General features: G+C 46.6%; 1 protein-coding gene across 1 annotated transcript in view; it reads right to left on the minus strand.

The window, feature by feature from the left end:
- Window positions 1–20,282, minus strand: part of CRACR2A (calcium release activated channel regulator 2A) — a gene marked incomplete at its 5' end in the record, with an annotated part of 82,720 nt that overhangs the window by 9,352 nt on the left and 53,086 nt on the right. The window contains 5 exons of the mRNA XM_081082362.1: window positions 6,609–6,723; window positions 6,834–6,915; window positions 12,185–12,317; window positions 16,167–16,506; window positions 18,300–18,406. Coding sequence (XP_080938488.1) covers window positions 6,609–6,723; window positions 6,834–6,915; window positions 12,185–12,317; window positions 16,167–16,506; window positions 18,300–18,406 — 777 coding nt within the window. The remainder of the gene's footprint in view (window positions 1–6,608; window positions 6,724–6,833; window positions 6,916–12,184; window positions 12,318–16,166; window positions 16,507–18,299; window positions 18,407–20,282) is intronic.

Here is a 20,282-nt window from a genome sequence, read left to right on the forward strand (position 1 = left end):
CCCAGAGAGTCTAAGGTCATACTTTGTAGAATGTGGGGGCCAGGAGGGACCTTTCAGAGACTCTGATTCCTTCCTTCATTGTGTGACTGGCCACAGTTTCATGACCAGAAATGGCCAAGCTGGGATAGTAAGACCTTCCTTTTCAGGGAGCTCCATACCTCCCCTGAGAGTCTGTTCCAACCACAGAACCTCTTCCACGAGTAAGTCTTTGCTATGTATAATCTGGGGCAATTTTAGCCCTTTATTCTTGTGCTGCTTTTCAGGTTGTGGGAGGAAGGGACATTGAGAACAGCTGGCCAGCATTCACTTAATAATACGGCTTTAGAACCTGCAGCCTGTTATTAAAGCTCCCCTCTACCCTCCCTTCCCCAGGTGAGGGAGTAGGCAGCATGCTTGGAGCTCCATGGAAAAATAAGGTGCTCCACAAATATAAAGTACTTGCTATCTTCAGTTCCTCTCCAATCAAATTATGTGTCAAGTTTTAATCTATCGCCTGACACCTCTGATTGCTGGTTGCCACGGCAGAATGAGTTAGCTTTTCAAGAATCTTGAGAATTATCACATTTATGATGCTACTGCACCACACCTTCACCACGCTGTCTGCCATCTGACACAGCCTTCTGCACTTGCTCTCAAAACCCTGGGCCACCCAGCTGGGTGCCTCATACTGAGTCCTCAGGAGTGCCTCGTAGGTGCTGGACATGTGGGAGAAGCTCAGAAAATTCTCATTGAAGGGCATGAACATCTTTGAATAAGATTTAGAGGCTTGCTTCTCAAAGTGTGGTCCCTAGACCAGCAGCATCAACCTCCTCTGACCATGTGTTAGAAATGCAGCATCTCAGGCCCAGCCCAGACCTGCTGAGTCAGATTCCGCATCTTAACAAGATGTCCAGGACACTGCTAGGCCTATTAGAGTTTGAGAAACACTTGTCAGCTGGGAACCATGATGGCTGAGAGTCACTTGGGAAGGTGTTATCTATTTATTTTTACATTTCCAGGCCCTGAGTCATTCTCTCTGGGAGAGAAGGCCCTGACATCTGTTTTGTTTGATAGCTCCACAGGTGATCCTGATGTTCATCTAGGTTTGGGATAGTCATTGAGAGTTTAGCTATATCTTCTGCTGATTTTAAAAAAGGAGAACTCAAACTACAAATTGTACAAAAAGGCCCATCCACACACAGATAATTCTGATTTAACCACATAAAGAACTGCCATCTCAGGTTGGCTTCTGAGCCCATAGAGGCACCGGGGCTCCATGGGGACTCCTGATGGGCCCATGCTGACAATGCGTTCAGCCCCACCCCATAAGGAACAGCACATGGCATAGTTTTTCTGAAGAATGACTGAACTTATGCTTCAAGCTGTGATTATGCCCTCTAATATTTCTTCACCTCTACCATCAGCACCAAGTTCAACCTGATCTTCTGCTTCTCCTGCTAAGTCACAGGCTCTCTGTGCTAAACAGGAGACTTAGTAACTATACCTTCCTAATGATGGCAGAGAGGGAAGTTCCATGAATTTGACTCCATTTATCCCTATTGATCCCAGACTATTTAAAATTCCTCTACCCAGCTCTAGTATATATCAAAATATAGATATTTAGGAATAATTAAATGTTTGTGGCTGGGATATATATGACAAACTCACAGATAACATCATACTCAATGATAAAAAGCCAAAACCTTTCTCTTTAAGATCAGAAACAAGACAAGAATGTTTATTTTCACCACTTTTATGCAACATAGTATTAGAAGTCCTAGCCACAGCAATCAGACAAGAGAAAGAAATAAAAGGCATACAAATTATAAAGGAAGAAGTTAAGTTGTCATTATTTAAAGATGATATGATACCATACCTAGAGAACTCTAAAGATTATACCCAGAAAAACCTATTAAAACTAATAAATAAATTCAGTAAAATAGCAGGATACAAGATTAATATTCAAATAATGAATAATACACAAATAATGAATATCAGAAGTAGAAATTAAGAAAACAATCCCATTTATAATTGCATCAAATAGAATAAAATGCCTAGGAATAAATTTAACCAGGAAGGTAAAAGACCTATACTCAGAAAATTATGAGATAATGAAGAAAGAAATAAAAGAAGAAACAAATAAATGGAAGCATATACCATGCTTATGAACAGAAAAAGCTAACATTGTTAAAATGTCCATACTACCTAAAGCAAGCTACTGATTTAATGTAATCACTATCAAAATACCAATGACATTTTTCACTGAACTAGAACAAATAATCCTAAAATTTACATAGAACCACAAAAGATCCTGAATAGCCAAAACAATCTTGGAAAAGAAGAACATAGTTGGAAGTATCACGCTATCTAATTTCAAATTATACTACAGGTTACAGTAATCAACACAGCATGGTATGGGCACAAAAACAGACACAGAGAAATGGAACAAAATAGAAAGCCCAGAAATAAATCCACATCTATATTATCAATTAATCTATGACAAAGAAATAAGAATATACAATGAGGTAAAGGCATTCTCTTCAATAAATGGTGTTGAGAAAACTGGATAGAGATACATGCAAAAGAATGAAAATCATTTTCTTATAAGAATAAACTCAAAATGGATTGAAGACTTAAATGTAAGACTGAAATATAAAAATCCCAGAAGAAAACATAGAAAATAAACTCTTTGACATTACTCTTAGCAATATATTTTTTTGGATATGTCTCCTTGGGCAAGAGAAACAAAAGAAAAAAATAAACAAATGGGACTACATAAAAATAAAACGTTCGTATACAGTAAAGGAAACCATCAACAAAATAAAAAGACAAACTACTGGATGGGAGACGATATTAGCCAATGATACATCTGAAAAGGGGTTAATATCCAAAAATTATAAGGAACTTATACAACTTCACACCAAAAAAAACACAAACAATCCAGTTAAAAAAATGGGCGGAGGACCTGAATAGACATTTCTCCAAAGAGGAAACACAGATGGCCAATACACAAAAGCAAAGATCCTCAATGTCACTAATTATCAAGGAAATGCAAATTAAAACCACAATGAGCTATCACCTCACACCTGTCAGAATGGCAATCATCAATAAATCAATAAACAACAAGCATTGGTGAGGATGTGAAGAAAAGGAAACCCCTGTGCACTGTTGGTGAGAATGCAGACTGGTGCAGCCACTGTGGAAAACATTATGGAGGGTCTGTAAAAAATTAAAAATGGAACTTCCTTATGACCCCAATGTTTCAAAAGAATATATGCACCCCAATGTTCATTGAGCATTATTTATAACTAGAGGCCTGGTGCATGAAATTCAGCACTGGGGGAGGGGTGTCCCTCAGCCCAGCCTGCACCCTCTCCAATCTGGGACCCCTTAGGGAATGTCCGACTGCCAGTTTAGACCCGATCTCTCTCACAGTCCAGGACTGCTGGCTCCCAACCACTCACCTGCCTGTCTGCCTGATTACCCCTAACTGTTTCTGCCTGCCAGCCTGATCACCCCCTAACCACTCCCCTGCCAGCCTGATCAACATCTAACTATTCCCCTGCCAGCCTGATTGCCCCCAACTGCCCTCCCCTGCCCACCCAGTCGCTCCCAACTGCCCTCCCCTGCTGGCCTGGTCACCCCTAACTGCCCTCCCCTGCTGGCCTGGTTGTCCACAACTGCCCTCCCATGACGGCCATCTTGTGGTGGCCATCTTGTGACCACATGGGGTGTGGCCATCTTATGACCACATGGGGGCGGCCATCTTGTGATGACATGGGGGTGGCTATCTTGTGTGAGGGCATGACAGTCAATTTGCATATTACCTCTTTATTATATAGGATAGCCAAGACATGGAAGCAACCTAAATGTCCATCAAGAGACAAATAGATAAAGAAGATGTGGTACATATATACATGGACTATTACTCAGACACAATAAAAAGAAATGAAATCCTGTCATTTGAGACAACATGAATGGGTCTAGAGGGTATTACTATGCTAAGTGAAATAAATCAGACAGCAAAAGATAAATACCATATGATTTCACTTTTATGTGGAATCTAAAGAACAATATAAACAAACAGTACAGAAATAGACTAATAGATACAGAGAACAGACTATGTGTGGTGACAGGTGGGTACTAGACTTATCAGGATGATCACTTTTTAAGAAATATAAATGTCTAATCACTATGTTGTACACCTGAAACTAATTCAATATCGTATGTAAACTGTACTTGGAAAACTAAAATATCAAAAAAATGTTTGTGGCTAAAAAAAGAATGGCTGACCTTCGCCCACTTCCCCCAAAGTTATGGCCTCAATTTCTTTCTTTTTTTTTTAATTCTCACCTGAGGATATGTTTCTTATTGATTTTGAGAGAGAGAAAGGGAGAGAGGGAAACATCTATGTGAGAGAAAATAGTGATCAGTTGCCTCCCATACTCGCACCAACTTGGGACTGAACCCAAAACCTGGATATATGCCCTGACCAGGAACCAAACCCACAACCTTTTGGTGTATGAGACGATGATCTAACCAACTGAGCCACCTGACCAAGGCATATCCTCAACATCTTAGTTTGAAAATGAGATGGCTGTCTTAGACTAGTGATTTTCAAAGGGAAACCTTCTTACCTAGCAAAATTGTACCAGCACCTCCAATATACCAAACTGAAAGAACTACAGTGGCTCTGACTGAGAGAGGGGACAAGGGCCCAGAACTGTGATGGTTATACCTTTCCATGCCCTGCCTCTGTCCCTAGGAGTGTCACTCTGCTTCTAGGGTTCCACCAGAGAAAGTTTGAAAACCACTGTATCAGGTAAGCACAAAAGTCTCTGGTGCTTAACTTCAATGAGGAAGATAAATCACTGGTGATGTCAAAGAAAAGTCATGTCTGAAATCCCAAAGTTCAAATAAGATCCACTTCCAGATGACCCATACCATTTGTTTCCATTAATAGCTTGGTGTAGAGCAATTCACTACATCTCAAAATGTACATTTTCTCTATTATAACTGTTTTTAGGCTCAAAGATTTTAAGAAATAATTTGTATTAAGCAAATTTCTGAGAAACTCAAGAATCTGACTTCCATTCTTGTTCTTTATTTTGGGGGAAATGAGAAGGATGGGGATTAAGAGTAGAGAAAGGAGCCCTGCCCAGTGAGGCTCAGTTGGTTGGGCATTATCCCATGCACCAAAAGGTTTCTGGTTCAATTCCTGGCCAAGGTACAATACCCATGCTGCAGAATTGAGCCCCAGTAGGGGTGTGCAGGAGGGAGTCGATCGATGTCTCCCTCTCATATTGATGTTTCTATCTCTCTCTCTCCCTTTCCTTCTCTCTTAGAAAAAAAGAAAGAAAGAAGAAAGAACTAAAAGAGTAGAGAAAGAAGTGGCACAGCCAGTCCAAACTATAAGAGCAACAGATTTTGGTGGGAGGAATCACAGATATTAGGGCCAAAAGGATGAAGAAATGAACAACTCCAGGATTCTGATTGCACAACGATACAGCATCCATTCAGGCATCCAACATGGGCTGAGCTCTAGTTCTGTGGGCCCCCTGCAAGCACTTTGTTACTATGACAAAGATGCAGTTTCAGTTCCCAGGAGGCACAGAGTGCATGCAGCACAGATCCACGCTGGGAACTATGTCCTTTACAGCAATGTGTCCGTGTGGCAAATAAGTAAGGGGTCCACGGAAGGTCTAATGGGCTTGAATAGAGGTTGAATGTAAGCTTCGTGAGGACAGGGACATTGTTTCATCTACCTGCTGCTCTAATTCCCAGATCCTAGGAGAGTGGCTGGCAGTGTTTTGAACAAATAAATGAACAATGCATGAATTCTGCTGGTGGAAGGAAATGGGACACCCTACCTGATTGCTTTGTAAATGAATCAGCAAGGCCCTATTAAAAGAAGTAAGTGGCTTGCCCACTCTGCCATTGGCCTTGAAAAGTTGGCATTTAAGTGGTAAAGGAAGAGCATGCAGATGGTCAGGAAGTTAAAAGGGACATATCACAAGTATAAGTCAAGAGGTAGTGTCTCAGAGATAATCTAGAATTCAAACAAGAGTGCTGTTGCTTGTGGGCCCACCTAGGGTGACTTTGGGGTGAACCTGGGGCCCTCATATTGTGGGTCAACCTCCCCTCCTGTGAAGGGCTGTGACAGAGGCCTCAAAACACTGTGTGGTGTCACTTTGGGCTGGGCACAGCTGGGCCAGCTGGAGCTAGAAAATGCAGGGATTTGAGGAGGCGGTGGTGAGAGTGGGGGAAGAGCACAATTGTAACTCAGTTTAAACACCCATTTCTTAGGGACACCTTCCTTGACATTGTACTCTGTGCTCCTCCTCTAATCCTGTCCTACTCACTTATAGCTCTTATTGAAATCATAATGATATAATTATCGGTACAATCTCTATTTTTGTATGTCCCATAGGAGCAGGGACTGTATCTGTCTTGGTCACTTTAGAGTCCCCAGTAGCTAGCTTGGTACTGGTCACTTGGGTAAACAAATGTGCGAATCGGTTTGTCCCTGGAGAAGGTTTTGAAAGAGCAGAGGAACAGGCAGGAGATGGGCAGAGAAGAGAGAAAAGCAAGGGGCCTGCATAGTGCTCCCAGGAAGGTCACCAGCTCACCTCCACGCTGCTCAGCCACTGCCGGACCGACAGGAAGGACTGTTTGGCTGTGAGGTCATACATGACGATGACACCATCGGCCTTTCTGAAGAACTGCTGGGTGATGCAACGATACCTGCCATTGAAGGGCCACAGGTCAAGGAAGCACAGCCCTCCCTTGCAACCCAAACCTTCGGCCCCCGGGGAGAATGGAGGAGGCAGTGTTACATCAGGACGACTCCTCACCTCTCCTGCCCGGCCGTGTCCCACAGCTGCAGGGCCACCTGAGAGTCACCCACATGTACCATCTTCACACGGTAATCGATGCCTGAAAGGTGGACCAGGCTTGTTACTTCCAAATAAGAGCATGATGCCCCAACATGTCTGGAATCACATCAGGTCAAGGATGACAGCTCCTGTGTAGCTCATGGGAGGCGATGTGGGGAAATGGACAGAGCACTGGACAGGGAGGTGTGGGACCTGATTCTATCTCTGCTACTTATTATCAAATCACTTAACCACTCTGAACTGCAGGCTCCTCCCTGTACCATAATCCATACCCTCCTTAGGGATACTACAATCAGGTTCAAATGTAAAAGCAATATGCCAATGCAAAGACATTGTTATATTCATGAATTTACTCTCTTACCACAAAGATGGAGCAGGAGGAAAGACTGTCCTTAAATTTCTTCCTCCCTTTGCCCTTCCTTCCTTCCTTCCTTCCTTCCTTCCTTCCTTCCTTTCTTCCTTCCTTCCTCCCTTCCTTTTTCCTTCCCTCCCTCCCTTCCTTTCTCCCTAAAATCATTTTCAATGTTCCCCTAATAAAGTTCAAATATCCCTGGGTATGGATCATACTTTCAGACTTCCATCAGCCACTGCAAATGTATGTGACAGAGCCAGAGGAAGAACAGGGGGAGCAGGAGGACAGGAAGGTGTGGCAGGTGGGGGAAAGGCTACAAGAGAAGAGGGTGAAGGAGGGAATCAAAGGCAACATTCACCCTGGAGGCGACATCAGAGCTCCTAATCCCAGCCACTGGGCCACTCACAATGGTCTCTCTGACGCTGCAATCCCACTTGAAATCATGGACCACAGAGAGAGGGAGCAAGCTCAGGTACACACATTCTGAGCCCACAGCAGCCCTCAGAAGTTCTTTGATAACAGACATTCCTCTCTCGCCATCATTTAAGAATGTTCACAAATGCTTAATCAGGCTCAAAAAGTCTTTCCCTCTTAAGGTATCAAATCTTGGAAACAGAGGGCATCCTATACCACCTCCAAAAGGGCCCAGCTTCTAAGGTCCTCACCCTGGAGGGCTCAGGGAGGACAGCAATAGCAGCTTGCATGGAAAAGATAGAAGTGACAAAACAGACAACAAAGAGGCAGTCAATGGAAAAGACCATCCCAGCCACTGTCCCCAGGCAAAGGCCAGTGCATTATGGACACGTGAGTGGGGGAGAAGAGGGAGAGTCGTCACCCCTAGAATGACTCTAGAGGCCCTGTGCTTTGCAGATGAGGGCAGAGGGGTACATTTTCTAGGTAGAGAAAAGAGTGATTTCACCCATTGGTAGAATGCTTGATATTTCTAACTTTCATATGCTATCTCTCTATCATCACAGTGCTCCCCCCATGACACATATGCATGCACATACATACACATGCCTACAGATATGTATATACACACCACCCCACCCACCACACCAATGAGAGATAAAGAAACAAGAATCCAGAGATGGCATGCCTCGCCCAAGCTCATCAGGTGCAGTGTGTTGCAAACCCAGCTCTGAGGTTCATTCTTCTTTTTTCACCAGTATCCTGGGCACAGAAACACCTGGCAGCTTCATTTCATCTGGAAAGTCCAGGGCTAAGTGTTTCCATCCAAATGGATTACAACTGGCTGGGAGCTGAATCCAGGTGAGCTTTCTTCTTAGCCAAAAGTGGAAGTGTTTCCCCAGTGTATACTCTGGGAGACTGAAGGGGCTGCCTACTTTCTGGCAACAACTCAGGAGAATGCCAGCACTGTCAACACACTTTCAGGGCCTGATCTGAAACCAGCCAGCCCAAGGTGGGAAGCCCAAGGACAGAGCCTTCTTCTTGGTGGAAAGAAAGGCTTGAAGGCAGAGGGGCAGACAGGTCTCAGCTCTTTATGATTGAGCTCTGCCTCATTGGCTGATTGCTTTGCTGAGGGACAGGATGCTTATCTTGCAGAGAGTGAGGTGGACCAAGGAGTGCTGGACAAAAACAGGTTCTGTGCTGTGGTGAGCTTGGTGAGTACCTGCCAGGTACTGGTGCTTCTTTCTGCAGCCTCAGACAGGCAGGCCCAGGAAGCAGATAAGTCCATGGGAGGGAGAGGCAAGGGAAGGTAGAGACACAAGGAGTCAATTCCAATAGAAGAGGCTACACAATAACATGGGACCTGAGGGCCTGAACTACACTGACTTCTAAGACCATAACCAGTTCCAACACCCCAGGAGCCAGGCGACCATGTTGTGTTCCTGTCTTAGCCCTGCCTTTGACCAGCTATGTGATCTTGATGACATTGCTTCATCTCATTTTGGGGGAGTTTCACTGTCCTCACCTGTAAATTGAGGTGTGATGGAGGGTGTGGAGGGTAAGTTGGTGCTCAGGATCTGTTCAGCTGTAGCATTCAATGAACACATGGAGGTGACCTCCAACTTGCAACCTAACTGGTTCCTTAATGATGGCTGGAAAGCTGGAGCCTCTGTGGCTGTGAAGTGTGTTATGTTGTGGGATGGTAATGAGTTAGAGCTGGTTGATGGACTCCAGAAAGGGTGACAAGACAGGACCAAGCTGTCATTTAGAGCAAGACGGATGTGGGAGTGGGAGTGTCTGCAAGTTGTCATGGGGACAACTAGGGATTTCTCTGTAGAGATGGGGAGAGGGATAGAAACCCAACTGGTGGCCAAGAAAGAGCAGAGTGCAGTCTGTTGGGAAAAGCAGGAGCGGTGATTCTATGTGGGGCAGTAGAAAAACACTGGACTAGGAGTCCTGGGTTCTAGGGAGCTTTTGCCTTTAATAATCAGTCTTTTCATTTACAAAATGAGCTCTGATGTTCTAAGAGACCATCCTTTGACACCCACAAGGCCCAAACACCTGCTTGTAAAGGAATCATGTGGTGCTAAGGTGGTGCAGGCAGGTGCTCAAGTCACACTGTTGTACTGCAGAACTTACATTACGCGCAAGCCAGGAGTTGAGTACCAGTCATGGTCCCTTGAGGCAGTGGGAAGCCAGGAAGTCCCCTTTGATGACGGAGGTAAGCTTTAAGGGGCTGCTGAGTCCCTGTTTGTACTGTGTTCATGGTTCAGGGGCTGCTGCCCTGGACAGGTGGTTGGCTAGAGCTCCAATCTAGGGTTGGACCGCTTTGGCCCTCCAGGGCCAGGACTCTGTGGCTCTTCTGTCCTTTTACAGAAGCATTTGTCAGGTGGCTTCTATGACTGTGCCTACTGACAGGTGCACCAGAGCAAGGCCTGCTGTGTAGCTGGAACACTAATTTGAGCCGCAGTTCCTACACCTAACTTGTAGGTGTTTCCATAATTGGCCCCCTGGGAAGTGCAAATTAGTCTGGTTTTCTCTTTTTAGAGACTTGCATCTTAGGGACACTAGTTGGAAATGTAAACGAACCCTGATTCCCTGATTTCAACAGGAGAGGCACCTAAACACTTGGAATCTGTCCTCCTGCCTCTCATGGTCTGTGCTTGAGCCATGGCTTGTCGGGGCCCACCCCACTGAATGATCTCCCAGGAATTCAGTCCACCTCCTCAGCCATTGCTTCCTGTGTCACCATGCTCACTCCTGAGCTCAGTGCACCTGGCTCACTCCCAGTCACTTTTCTCCAGGGCAGACAAAGCCAGACTCTTCTGGGATGAGTTCACAGACTCTGCTCTTCTTCCCTTCAGGGTCCCGATTCTTCATCTTGAGGTGCTCTCAGTTTTGGGGTGAAATGGAGCAGAAGGGAGGGACAGGAGGATATTCCAGATGTGGAAACACCATAGGAACAGGCCCAGCAGTAAGAATGGCACCCTGAAGCAGGTGGGAGGAGACCCATCTGTAGAGGAAAGTTGGAAGAAGGGCCAGTTCAGGATTAGAGGAAGAACATGGAGTCTCCCCAGTCAGGACTCTGGGGCAGGAAACGTTTGTCTTGTGGGGCCAGCTGTCAGGCACCCAAAGGTAAAAGATGGCCTGGACAGAGGCTCAGGCCTGGAAGCAGTATTGTGTGACCCAGTTCATTTCCCTAATTTTTCAGATGAGAAAAACTGAAGCCCAAAGAGGGAACGTGTCCCCCTGAAGTCACATAACTGGTTAGTGGCAGAGCAGAGACAGAGAGCCAGGACTTCTAATGCCCCACTGAACCTCAGCAGCCTCCCCTGCCTGCACCCATCAGTCCACTTCCCGTGGCAGGGAAGTGTCCTCAAAATCCATGGGGTGCTGAGCACACACAACTCAAAGTTACGAGGGACACTGTGGAATGGAACAGAAGGGGTTTGGGGGCAGAGGGGAGGCTACTATCTGCACCAACCTGCTGATGGGAATGTGGACAAGCCTCTTCACCTCTCTGGGCCTCAGTTTCCTGATCTGTCCATTGGGCTGATAACAACACTTGCCTCCCAGGGTTGTACGAAGGTTGAGTGAAATGATGAATATAAAAGCCCATGGTAAATATTCAGATATATCCATATATTTTCAAATATAGTTGACTTATCAGTGTGGTTAAATGGCATACAGTAGGAACTCAGTGGACTTATTTTTTGTTTGGGTGATTCAACTTGGTAAAAGCTAAAAAGGTCAAGATGCCTGTGGTCTCACCACATATTCCAATGCAATGAGCAACTTTTGGAGAAGGGAGAAAGTCCTTCATCTAAATAAAATATTACACAGGAGTGGGAGCACATTAAGCCATGATCATCCACTAATAGCTGCACTTAATGGGCTTCTCCAGTGAACTCCAGCTGCCACCCAGCAGGCCCAGGAGGCAGGACAGGTAATGTCTTGTCATCTGCGTAAAGGAGCCATCTAGAGCTCTGCCCGCCATCCCTCCTGTTCTCTCTCTTTCTCTCTCTCTCTCTCTCTCTCTCTCTCTCTCTCTCTCTCTCTCTCACACACACACACACACACACACACACACACACACACACACTGAGAGGGGCAGGGCACGGAAGCAATTGGCTCATGGAGGGGGTTGGGGTTGTGGTGACAGGGGTGGGGGGAGGGGGAAGGGAATAAGTCCCAGCAGGAACATGAAGATTCAGGGCCCTGCTGAAAGTGGGAAGAAACAATAAGAGAGAAAGGCTCAGAGGGGTAAAAGGGCTGAAGTCCATCTTTGGCAACTTCAGTTCTACTCAAGCTGGACCTGGGAAGCTTTCGGTGGTCTTGTCCCACTGGGAGTGAGCTTAGCAGCTAGCCCTCTGCAGGCATGGACTGCGCCTGTCCCTCAGCCTCACTGTGGAGCAAGCAGACCTGGCCTCCCCTCCCTGAGGACCCACAGCTGCTCCCATTGAGCTCCAAGTGCCTCCCTCGGCCCCCTTCTCACAACCTCCCCTTCCCTGAAGTGGCAGGGCCCAGTTTAGGGGTAAGAACTTACCCACCGTGGCTGTCATGCCCGGGGAGAACCGGTCATCACAGAATCTCCTCAGGAAGGATGTCTTCCCTACGGCAGAGTTGCCCACAAACACAATCTTGAAGAGCCGGTCTGGGGTGGAGAGAGAGCCTTCCTCCTGTGGACGGCAGACAGTGTGGCCGCAAGCCCTGCTCCTGCCACCACCTGCCCTTCTCCCATCCCTCCGGTGTGCAGGGGACAGTGGGGACCTGGTCTCCACACTGGCACCAGGAGACCGCCCAGCCGCAGATGCAGGTAGCTTTGGGCATCAGCAAGGGGAAGAGGGACATTCATTCAACCGGCAGCTGTTGTCTGCCTACTATGATGCAGGGATGAGGAGGAGGCCTGGCTTGTGGTGGAAAGAAGCGGACAGGCATGTAAACAGACAATCTCAGCACAATGGTCCAAGTGCTCGGGCAGCAGGGAGGAGAGCCAGAATTCACCCCGCAGATGCCTTGAGCTGGGCTTAAAGCAGAAGCAGGGGTGGTGAAAGGGGGGATAGGAGAAATGTTCGCAGGGAGGAGAGGAGATAGAAAAAAGACATCTTTGTCACAGGGGCAGAGACAGCCCAGGCTGGGGTAGGGCTCTTGTTTCTGCCCTTTCATTGAAAGCCTAGACCAGTGATGATGAACCTATGACACGTGTGTCAGAGGTGACACGCGAACTCATTTTTTTGGTTGATTTTTCTTTGTTAAATGGCATTTAAATATATACAATAAATATCAAAAATATAAGTCTTTGTTTTACTATGATTGCAAATATCAAACAATTTCTATAGGTGACACGGCACCAGAGTTAAGTTAGGGTTTTTCAAAATGCTGACACGCCGATCTCAAAAGGTTCGCCATTACTGGGCTAGACTGACGGGGATAGTCTTGCCTTCCTGCCCTTTGCTCTTCTGTCCCATCTCATCAGCTTCCATCCAGGATCCCCATTTGCCTGGGGAACAAAGGCAAGACAGTCTCCACCTCGTAGAAGGGGAAATGCTAACACCAGGCCACTGGCAGCGCATTCAAATCCCCCAGCACTGCTGCTCCTCCTGCCCTGCCCGGCAGCAGGAGGGCTGGGGCTGAGCCCGCTGCCCATTCATCTGGGATGCCGAAGCCCAGTGGGGAATGGACTTGCTTAGACCAGGGGTGGGCAAACTTTTTGACTCAAGGGCCACAATGGGTTCTTAAACTGGACCAGAGGGCCGGAACAAAAGCATGGATGGAGTGTTTCTGTGAACTAATATAAATTCAAAGTAAACATCATTACATAAAAGGGTACGGTCCTTTTTTTCAATAGTTTTATTCATTTCAAACGGGCCGGATCTGGCCCGCGGGCCGTAGTTTGCCCGCGGCTGGCTTAGACACTGAGGGAATGAGAGGCAGAGAAAGGACCTGCCGCCAGCACAGGGTCATTGCTCTCCACTGAGCCCTCATTCCTGTGGGAGAGCTGTTTGCTCGCTCCCCCCAGTCCTGCCTTCAAACCCAGCCCAGCACTGCTGGTTCAAGTGAGGAAACTCTTTGGAATCTATTGAGAAGTGGATTTGGGGGAATTAGCTCCTCTCATCCAGCAAATACTATAATGGAGTGGCAGCAGATCTTAGCAGCACTTGAGTATCAGAGAAAAGCCACTAACAGCCTTTTGGGGAGAAATCAATTCCATGCAGCACTTCAGTAGGTATTCAAGGTCAATTTCAGGAATTTAAACTTAAAGAAAAAAATGCTCCACACTCAAAAACTATGCCCCCTGCCCATTTTCTTTACTCTTGCAATGCCAAGGGCATGGGCTCTCTGCCAGTCTCTGCTCAGCCTCGGTCTCCCCGTAATTTGTTTGAGATGAAAGCTCAGAGCAGCATCTGTGTCCTCAGGCCCAGGTGTGGGGAGACATGAGAAGCCCAGGGCAGGAGGAGCAGGTCCCGCTGCAGAGGCTGTGCCTGACGTTAGCCCTGTGCCCACCCCCTACCATGGGACAAAACACTATTTTTTTTTTTCAGGCCGAAGAAGATAAACACATTTATTGATGGTTCAGCTGCGGCAGGACACACCTGCCAGGTGCAGCAAACTCCTACTCAGTGTTTGTGCACTTAGGCCATGTCCCTTCTGGGGCGAATCCACAGTGAGCCAACCAGATCGGGGCCAGACAACTGGAGGAAGGTCTGCCAATCTCCTTCCGACCACTTTAAAAATCAAACTAATATGTACTTTGTTTTTAGAATTAGGAAATGCAGAAAAGCAGGGAGGAAAATACTAATTATAATCTACCCTACTGCCCTGCAGTGGTCACCACTCATGTTCAAATGCATTTCTTCCAGGCTTTTTTTTCTATATAGATGAATGAATATATGTTTTATTGAGAATGACTTGAGATATTATAATTTTATCATTTTCATATATTATTAAATTATAAATATTTCTCTGTTTCACTATTTTTAAATGTTATTTTTAACAGCAGTGTAATATTCTACTGAATTAATAAACTATAGTTTATGTCCCATTAGATTTTCAATTGCTTGCTATTATCTATAATAATAAAAGCATAATATGCTAATTAGACCAGACATCGTTCCAGACGACCTTCTGGATGAAGCCGGGGGTTTGAGGGAAGCCCGGGTCCTGGGTGCTGGAGGGAAGCTGGAGCTGGTAGCAGGGGGAAGGAAGGCCAACTCTTGCACGAATTTCATGCATTAGGCCTCTAGTACACTTATATTCTTGCATTAAATCTTTGTCTGACTTTGGTTATTTCCTGAGAAAAGACTGCTAGAAGGAGAAGTTCTGGTTCAAAGGACGTGGTATTTATAAGTTCATGATTCCTGCTATCAATCTACTGTTCTGAAAGGTTGCACAGTTTCCGGCTGAGCAGCCTTGCTCGGAGGGCCTGCCTCATGCCACCTTCCGAGGAGCAGAGCCTCTACTGAGGCTGCTGTGGCTGCTGGTGGATCATATTTCCTCGTTGCCGCAGTTTCTGTCCGCAGCTGGAAGGCAGCCCAGACTGGTGGAGCCTCAGTGTGTGAGAGCAGAGGGAGAAGGTTGGGCCAGGCCGCACCCCTTTGGACTTTACTTCCCAGTCTGCCGGAAGGAAGAATACATCTCCGACGCCTCGTTAGATGACTGCAAGGATCAAATGCCATAGCAGACACAATGCTTAGCCTTTTCCCTCTACCGCTGGCCTCTTGACATTTCTTTCACATTTGGGGGGAAAGCATGGGGTACTGAAAACCCCATCTGTGCCCAATGCCTGCATGTATAGCGCTGACAGGGTTGTGGAAGGACAGGTAGGGGGAGGGGCCTCACCCACCAGTGGGTGCCACCAATTCTCCACCCTCCCTGGGGCCTGGGCCTCCACCATTCCACCCTTCAGAGGAGTGACACATAGGCATGAATCTTAATCCAGACCCAAGGGTGATAACTGACACCACATGTCCCTGCACAGTGGCCAGAGAAGTCTTCCTGTCACACATGCTAATACAGCCATGGAAATGCTCCAGGTGGCAAGGGCTAATTCTAAAGGGCTGGCCTAGTGTGCAGGGGAGCCTCTTTCACACTGCCGGGACATTTCTAAAGCTGCTTTGGAGGGTCAAGTGGAGGGGTCAGGGCCCAAGGAAGGCTCCTAGGCTTAGGTCACAAACAAGGTGTGGAACATCATCACTATGAGCCAGAGGAAGATGGTTCATATGGCCTCCTTCTCCCCACAGAGTTTAGAGGAAGACCTGGTGGGGAGTTCAGGTGGGACATGGGGTTGGTGCCTTACGCTGAATCAGAAAAGAACATAGGGTAGGGAGTGGGACAAACATCAGAGTTTATAAGGAGAATTTACCAGGACCCCTGAGTCTCCCCCAAGACACTCAGCTAAGCAGGGAAATGTAGTATTTGAAGGACACAAATATGTTGAATCATGAGACCAGTTACATCTGATTTTCTAAGCTGTCTTTGGGACTTGGCATAGGAGTGACCTCTAAAGTCAAGGTGCAATATGCCCTTACCTTAGACAGAGCTTCTTTCCCAACAGGCTGCCCTCGGGGAGATGTGGGCACGAGTTCCCCCTGAGAAGGTTGGGCCTGCTGGCTTTGTCCTTCCACCCCCTGGTTGGAGACCGCCTCCTCTTCTGGGCATTTGCTCAGCGGCCGCTCAAAGCTGCCATCCAGGAGCTGGGGCAGGGGGTCTTCTTCAATGGAGATGATTCTGCGGAGTGCCCGGGGGCGTGGACCCTCAGCCCCTGGCTCCCTGGTTCCTGGCTCCTCTTCTGGAAGGGGATACCCACTCAGGCCCAGGGAGCTTCTCCTCCTCAGCATGCCAAACACATCCTCCTCCTCCTCTGACTGGCTGTTTGGGGGGGAGAAGATGGAAGAGGGGGAAGAAAATTGTAAAATGTATCAGTATGGAAGCCATAGCGCTTTTCTGACAGATGACAAAAGAGCACCACACCTTGGGGGTACAGAGCTCTGGAAAAGGGAAAACCAAACCCAGCATTGTTTAGTTCATTCACTCAACACACTTATACAAGAGCCTGATGGTGAAGGTGATGAAGGTGATGGTGAAGGTGATGATGATGAAGGTGATGATGGTGATGACAGTGAAGGTAATAATGATGATCTATCAGGTATAAAGCTAACGTCACAGTCATGAACAAATGGACACATCCCCTGTCCTTGAGGAATGCTCAGCTTAGTGGAAGGGCTAGAGCAATAATGACACAACTAAACACATTTTTACAAGTTGTGAGAAATGCTTTGATGGAGAAGAAAAGGGTGTGAAGAAAGGAGCATAAATAAAGCATCCTGGGTTAACGACCAGATAGCCTCGACTCTGTTCCCAAGGCCAGCCCTAACTAACTGTATGTCCCCACTAGTCAGATGTCTCCTGGCTCAGCGGCAGCTGCCCACTAGAGCACGTGCTTTGGGTCGAAGGAAGCCAGGGTATCTCGACCTGCCTCTCCTTCCTTTTCCTTTCTCTTTCAGTGACCCTGCAAGTCAGTCAGAGGGAAGTGGCCTCAGAGCCTGTTTGCTCACCACTATATATATACCCAGCACACAGCGCAGTATCTGTACATTGCAGGCACTCGATAATAGACATTAATGCAGGGCTCATGTCTAATTTATCTTTGGAATCTTCACAGAACTCAAAAAACTGTCTGCTACATAGGAGGGAATTGGTAAATGCTTATTGACTGAATCAATCAATGAATAGATTCTGTTCGGAGGAACCAACAGGCCAACTATTATTGCACAAACTTAGCTCCAAAATTGTACCTCACTGTTCAGATACTTAGAAATTCACAATGATCAGCTCCAAAGACTTGACTCATCAGCTGACTGACAGCCCAGAGCCACTTCCCTTTGCCCACCTGGTATTGCATGCTTGCTGTCCTCAGTGTCTCCTAGATGAGCAAGTTCGCACACTTTGTCCCCAGATCTAATACTAAGGGATCCAGCTGCCTCTAACTCTCTCTGGCCATCAATGTGGATGGAGCACATGCCAACAAGAAGAAGGGGATTGGCTGGTCTCTGAATAAACAACAAACCCCTCCTTTGGGGATGCAATTATGTGTTATCCAACAGGAACAAAACATGTCATCTTTGAGTTAATTACATATGAATCATTGAAAGAAATCAGTCAAGCACAGGCCCTATTCTTGTCTGTGAAGGAGTTCAACTCTTAGAGATTCCATAGGGCACTTTAATTGTCCTTTAGAGCCCAAATAGTCATGTGCCTGAAAAACCAAGTGTATCCATTCTGCTCAACTGACAGCTGGGCATCGTCAGGCCACACTCTCCATGTCTGTCCCTGACCGCTCTTGTTCTCTCCCCTCTGCTGATCTATAGCACTGCTTCAGTCCCTCTCTGCAGGCACACACTGGACAGGACGGGAGGGACAGAAAAGACAATGGTTTGTCCTAGGGGCTCGCTCTGCACCAGACTCCTCCTTGGATGTCAGAACAGGAGGGGATATGTCCTCCAAGATTCAAGGGGAGCGAGCACAGCTGACCCCAGGTTTCCCCACCAGTGCCACTTCCCAAGGGCCAGTCTGCACTCAGCACAGCACAGGCTTGGGGCCTGCTCCCAAGAAGTACAAGACCAGCGAACAGATAATGAATGAACAAATAGAGGACAACTTACCTTCTAAGGATCCCTCTGCCGTCCATATATTTGCCTATCACCGAGCCAGATCTCTGTTTCCAGCTTGCCTTGGCAGCAGCTGTGTTTGCTTTGGCTGCCTTATCTTTCTGCAGAAACACAAAAGGCCCTCAGATCCATGCCTGCCAGTTTGTCCTAATGTTTGAGCAGAAAGGGCTCAACTTTCCCACCTCCTAGGTCAGGCTTTAGACAAAACTCTGAATAAGCAATTGATGTTCTTCTCTCCCTGCTGGCATTTTCACCAGAAGTCCTCCACTTCCTGTCTAATAACCTAATCAAATGAGCCAACACACAGTTTAGAGCCCGGGGTCCACGATATTGTCCTTCACAGGACTATTGATAATTTGCAAGAGCACAGGTAAGAGGAGCTAGATGTGGAAAGCATAGGAAGAATGTTTATGGACAGAAAAGACCCTGGCTCTTTAAATCACACTCTCTGTGTGGCTCCAGTTCCAGGTATTCCCAAAGGCTCGGACATGAGAAAGAGACCAGCCCAGAGGACCAGTTCACTCAGCCCCCGTCCACAGCTACTAAGCTAGCACAGGGTATGTCAAACCTTTTGTGGGTGGGGGCTGGGTGTGGATAAATGGCTCACACATCTGTAAGGAAGAGCCTGGGTGGGGTGGGGGCTTGCACCCTCTTTGCCAATGCTCCCTAACAGTCCCTAAAGGAATCTCTCGTTAACCAGCCATCCCCATGATTCCTGATGATCCTTAAGGGGGGGGAGGTGGGGAGTGGCAGGACTCCCAGGGCCTCTGCAAATATGACTATAATGATTCCAAGTTAATTTTTAATTATTACCCAGAATTAACATGATTTTTTTAAAAAAGAATTAACATGATTTTATCCCCCTTTCTTAAGCCCATTCCCTTTTCAAAGCAAAATGAGTTTGGCAGGTGAGGGAAAGCAAGGTCAAGGGATTAGGATGACATTCGGTTGGAAGTTTTAAAATAAATGCAGTTACTTCTACAATAATAACCATTATCATCATCCAACACACGTGTAGGCTGAGGCCTTGCTCTGGTAGGACTCAGGTGGCGCAGAGGTGTTTGCTGCCAGTCAGTGATAGAAAGGACACAGTGGAACAAGGTCCCTCCAGGATTCGCAGTTATAAACCAGGTGCACTTCATTCAGGGCAAACCAGCTGCCCCTTGCCACCTGCATTTAGGCCACTGTTCAGCCAAGGGTCCAGTGGGAGACCTCCTCTTGACAAAAGTTTTTCTCAAAAACCCCTACAATTTGGGGGGGGGGAAAATAAAGAATAGGGACTCCCTTTCCTGATGAGGTAGGCAGGGTCACGGTCCAAGGAGGCGAATGACTTGCCCAAGGACACACATGAACTTCATGGTGTGATCATTCTAATAATTAAAAACTCACATCAATCAGTCCTGCCACCATTTTTCTTCCCTTGAGAGCATCCAACAGCCGCTGTCTAAGAGGGAAGAAAGTAGGGGAATGTGGGATCCTAGATTTTGTTTAATGCAGCCCAAAGGGAAGATTTTAAATAAATATAGGATTTTGTGTTATTTGGGAAAATATGTAAGTATTGTGCTCAGGTCTGGAGAAGCAGGGGCCTCCACAAGGTAAAAATATTGCTCATAAAATCTACTGCATAAATTGTCAAGTATACATTTTGAATTTTGAATTAAAATGCAAATTTTTTATCAAGAGATAAAAATTTTAATAAAGAAAAATGCTGCAAGCTTTGTGGTGTAAAAGTGATCGTGACATTTCAACTGCGTCATCTCAGGACAGAACTACCATTTCTGCATCCAAGAAATGCGTGACCCTCCCAATTATTTGCCCTGTTATGCCAAGAGGGAAGTGTGTGACTTCATGGGAAATTAACACACTGTTACCCAGGAGGTCCCCTGCATTTTTATTATTTTCTAAAAAGCATATGCCATGGTCCTGCCACACAGAAAGGAGCAAGCAGACCCCACACCTCAGGACATTGCGGGCCAG

The sequence above is a fragment of the Myotis nattereri genome, assembly GCF_964212035.1.
Source record: "Myotis nattereri genome assembly, chromosome: 2".
NCBI lineage: Eukaryota > Metazoa > Chordata > Mammalia > Chiroptera > Vespertilionidae > Myotis > Myotis nattereri.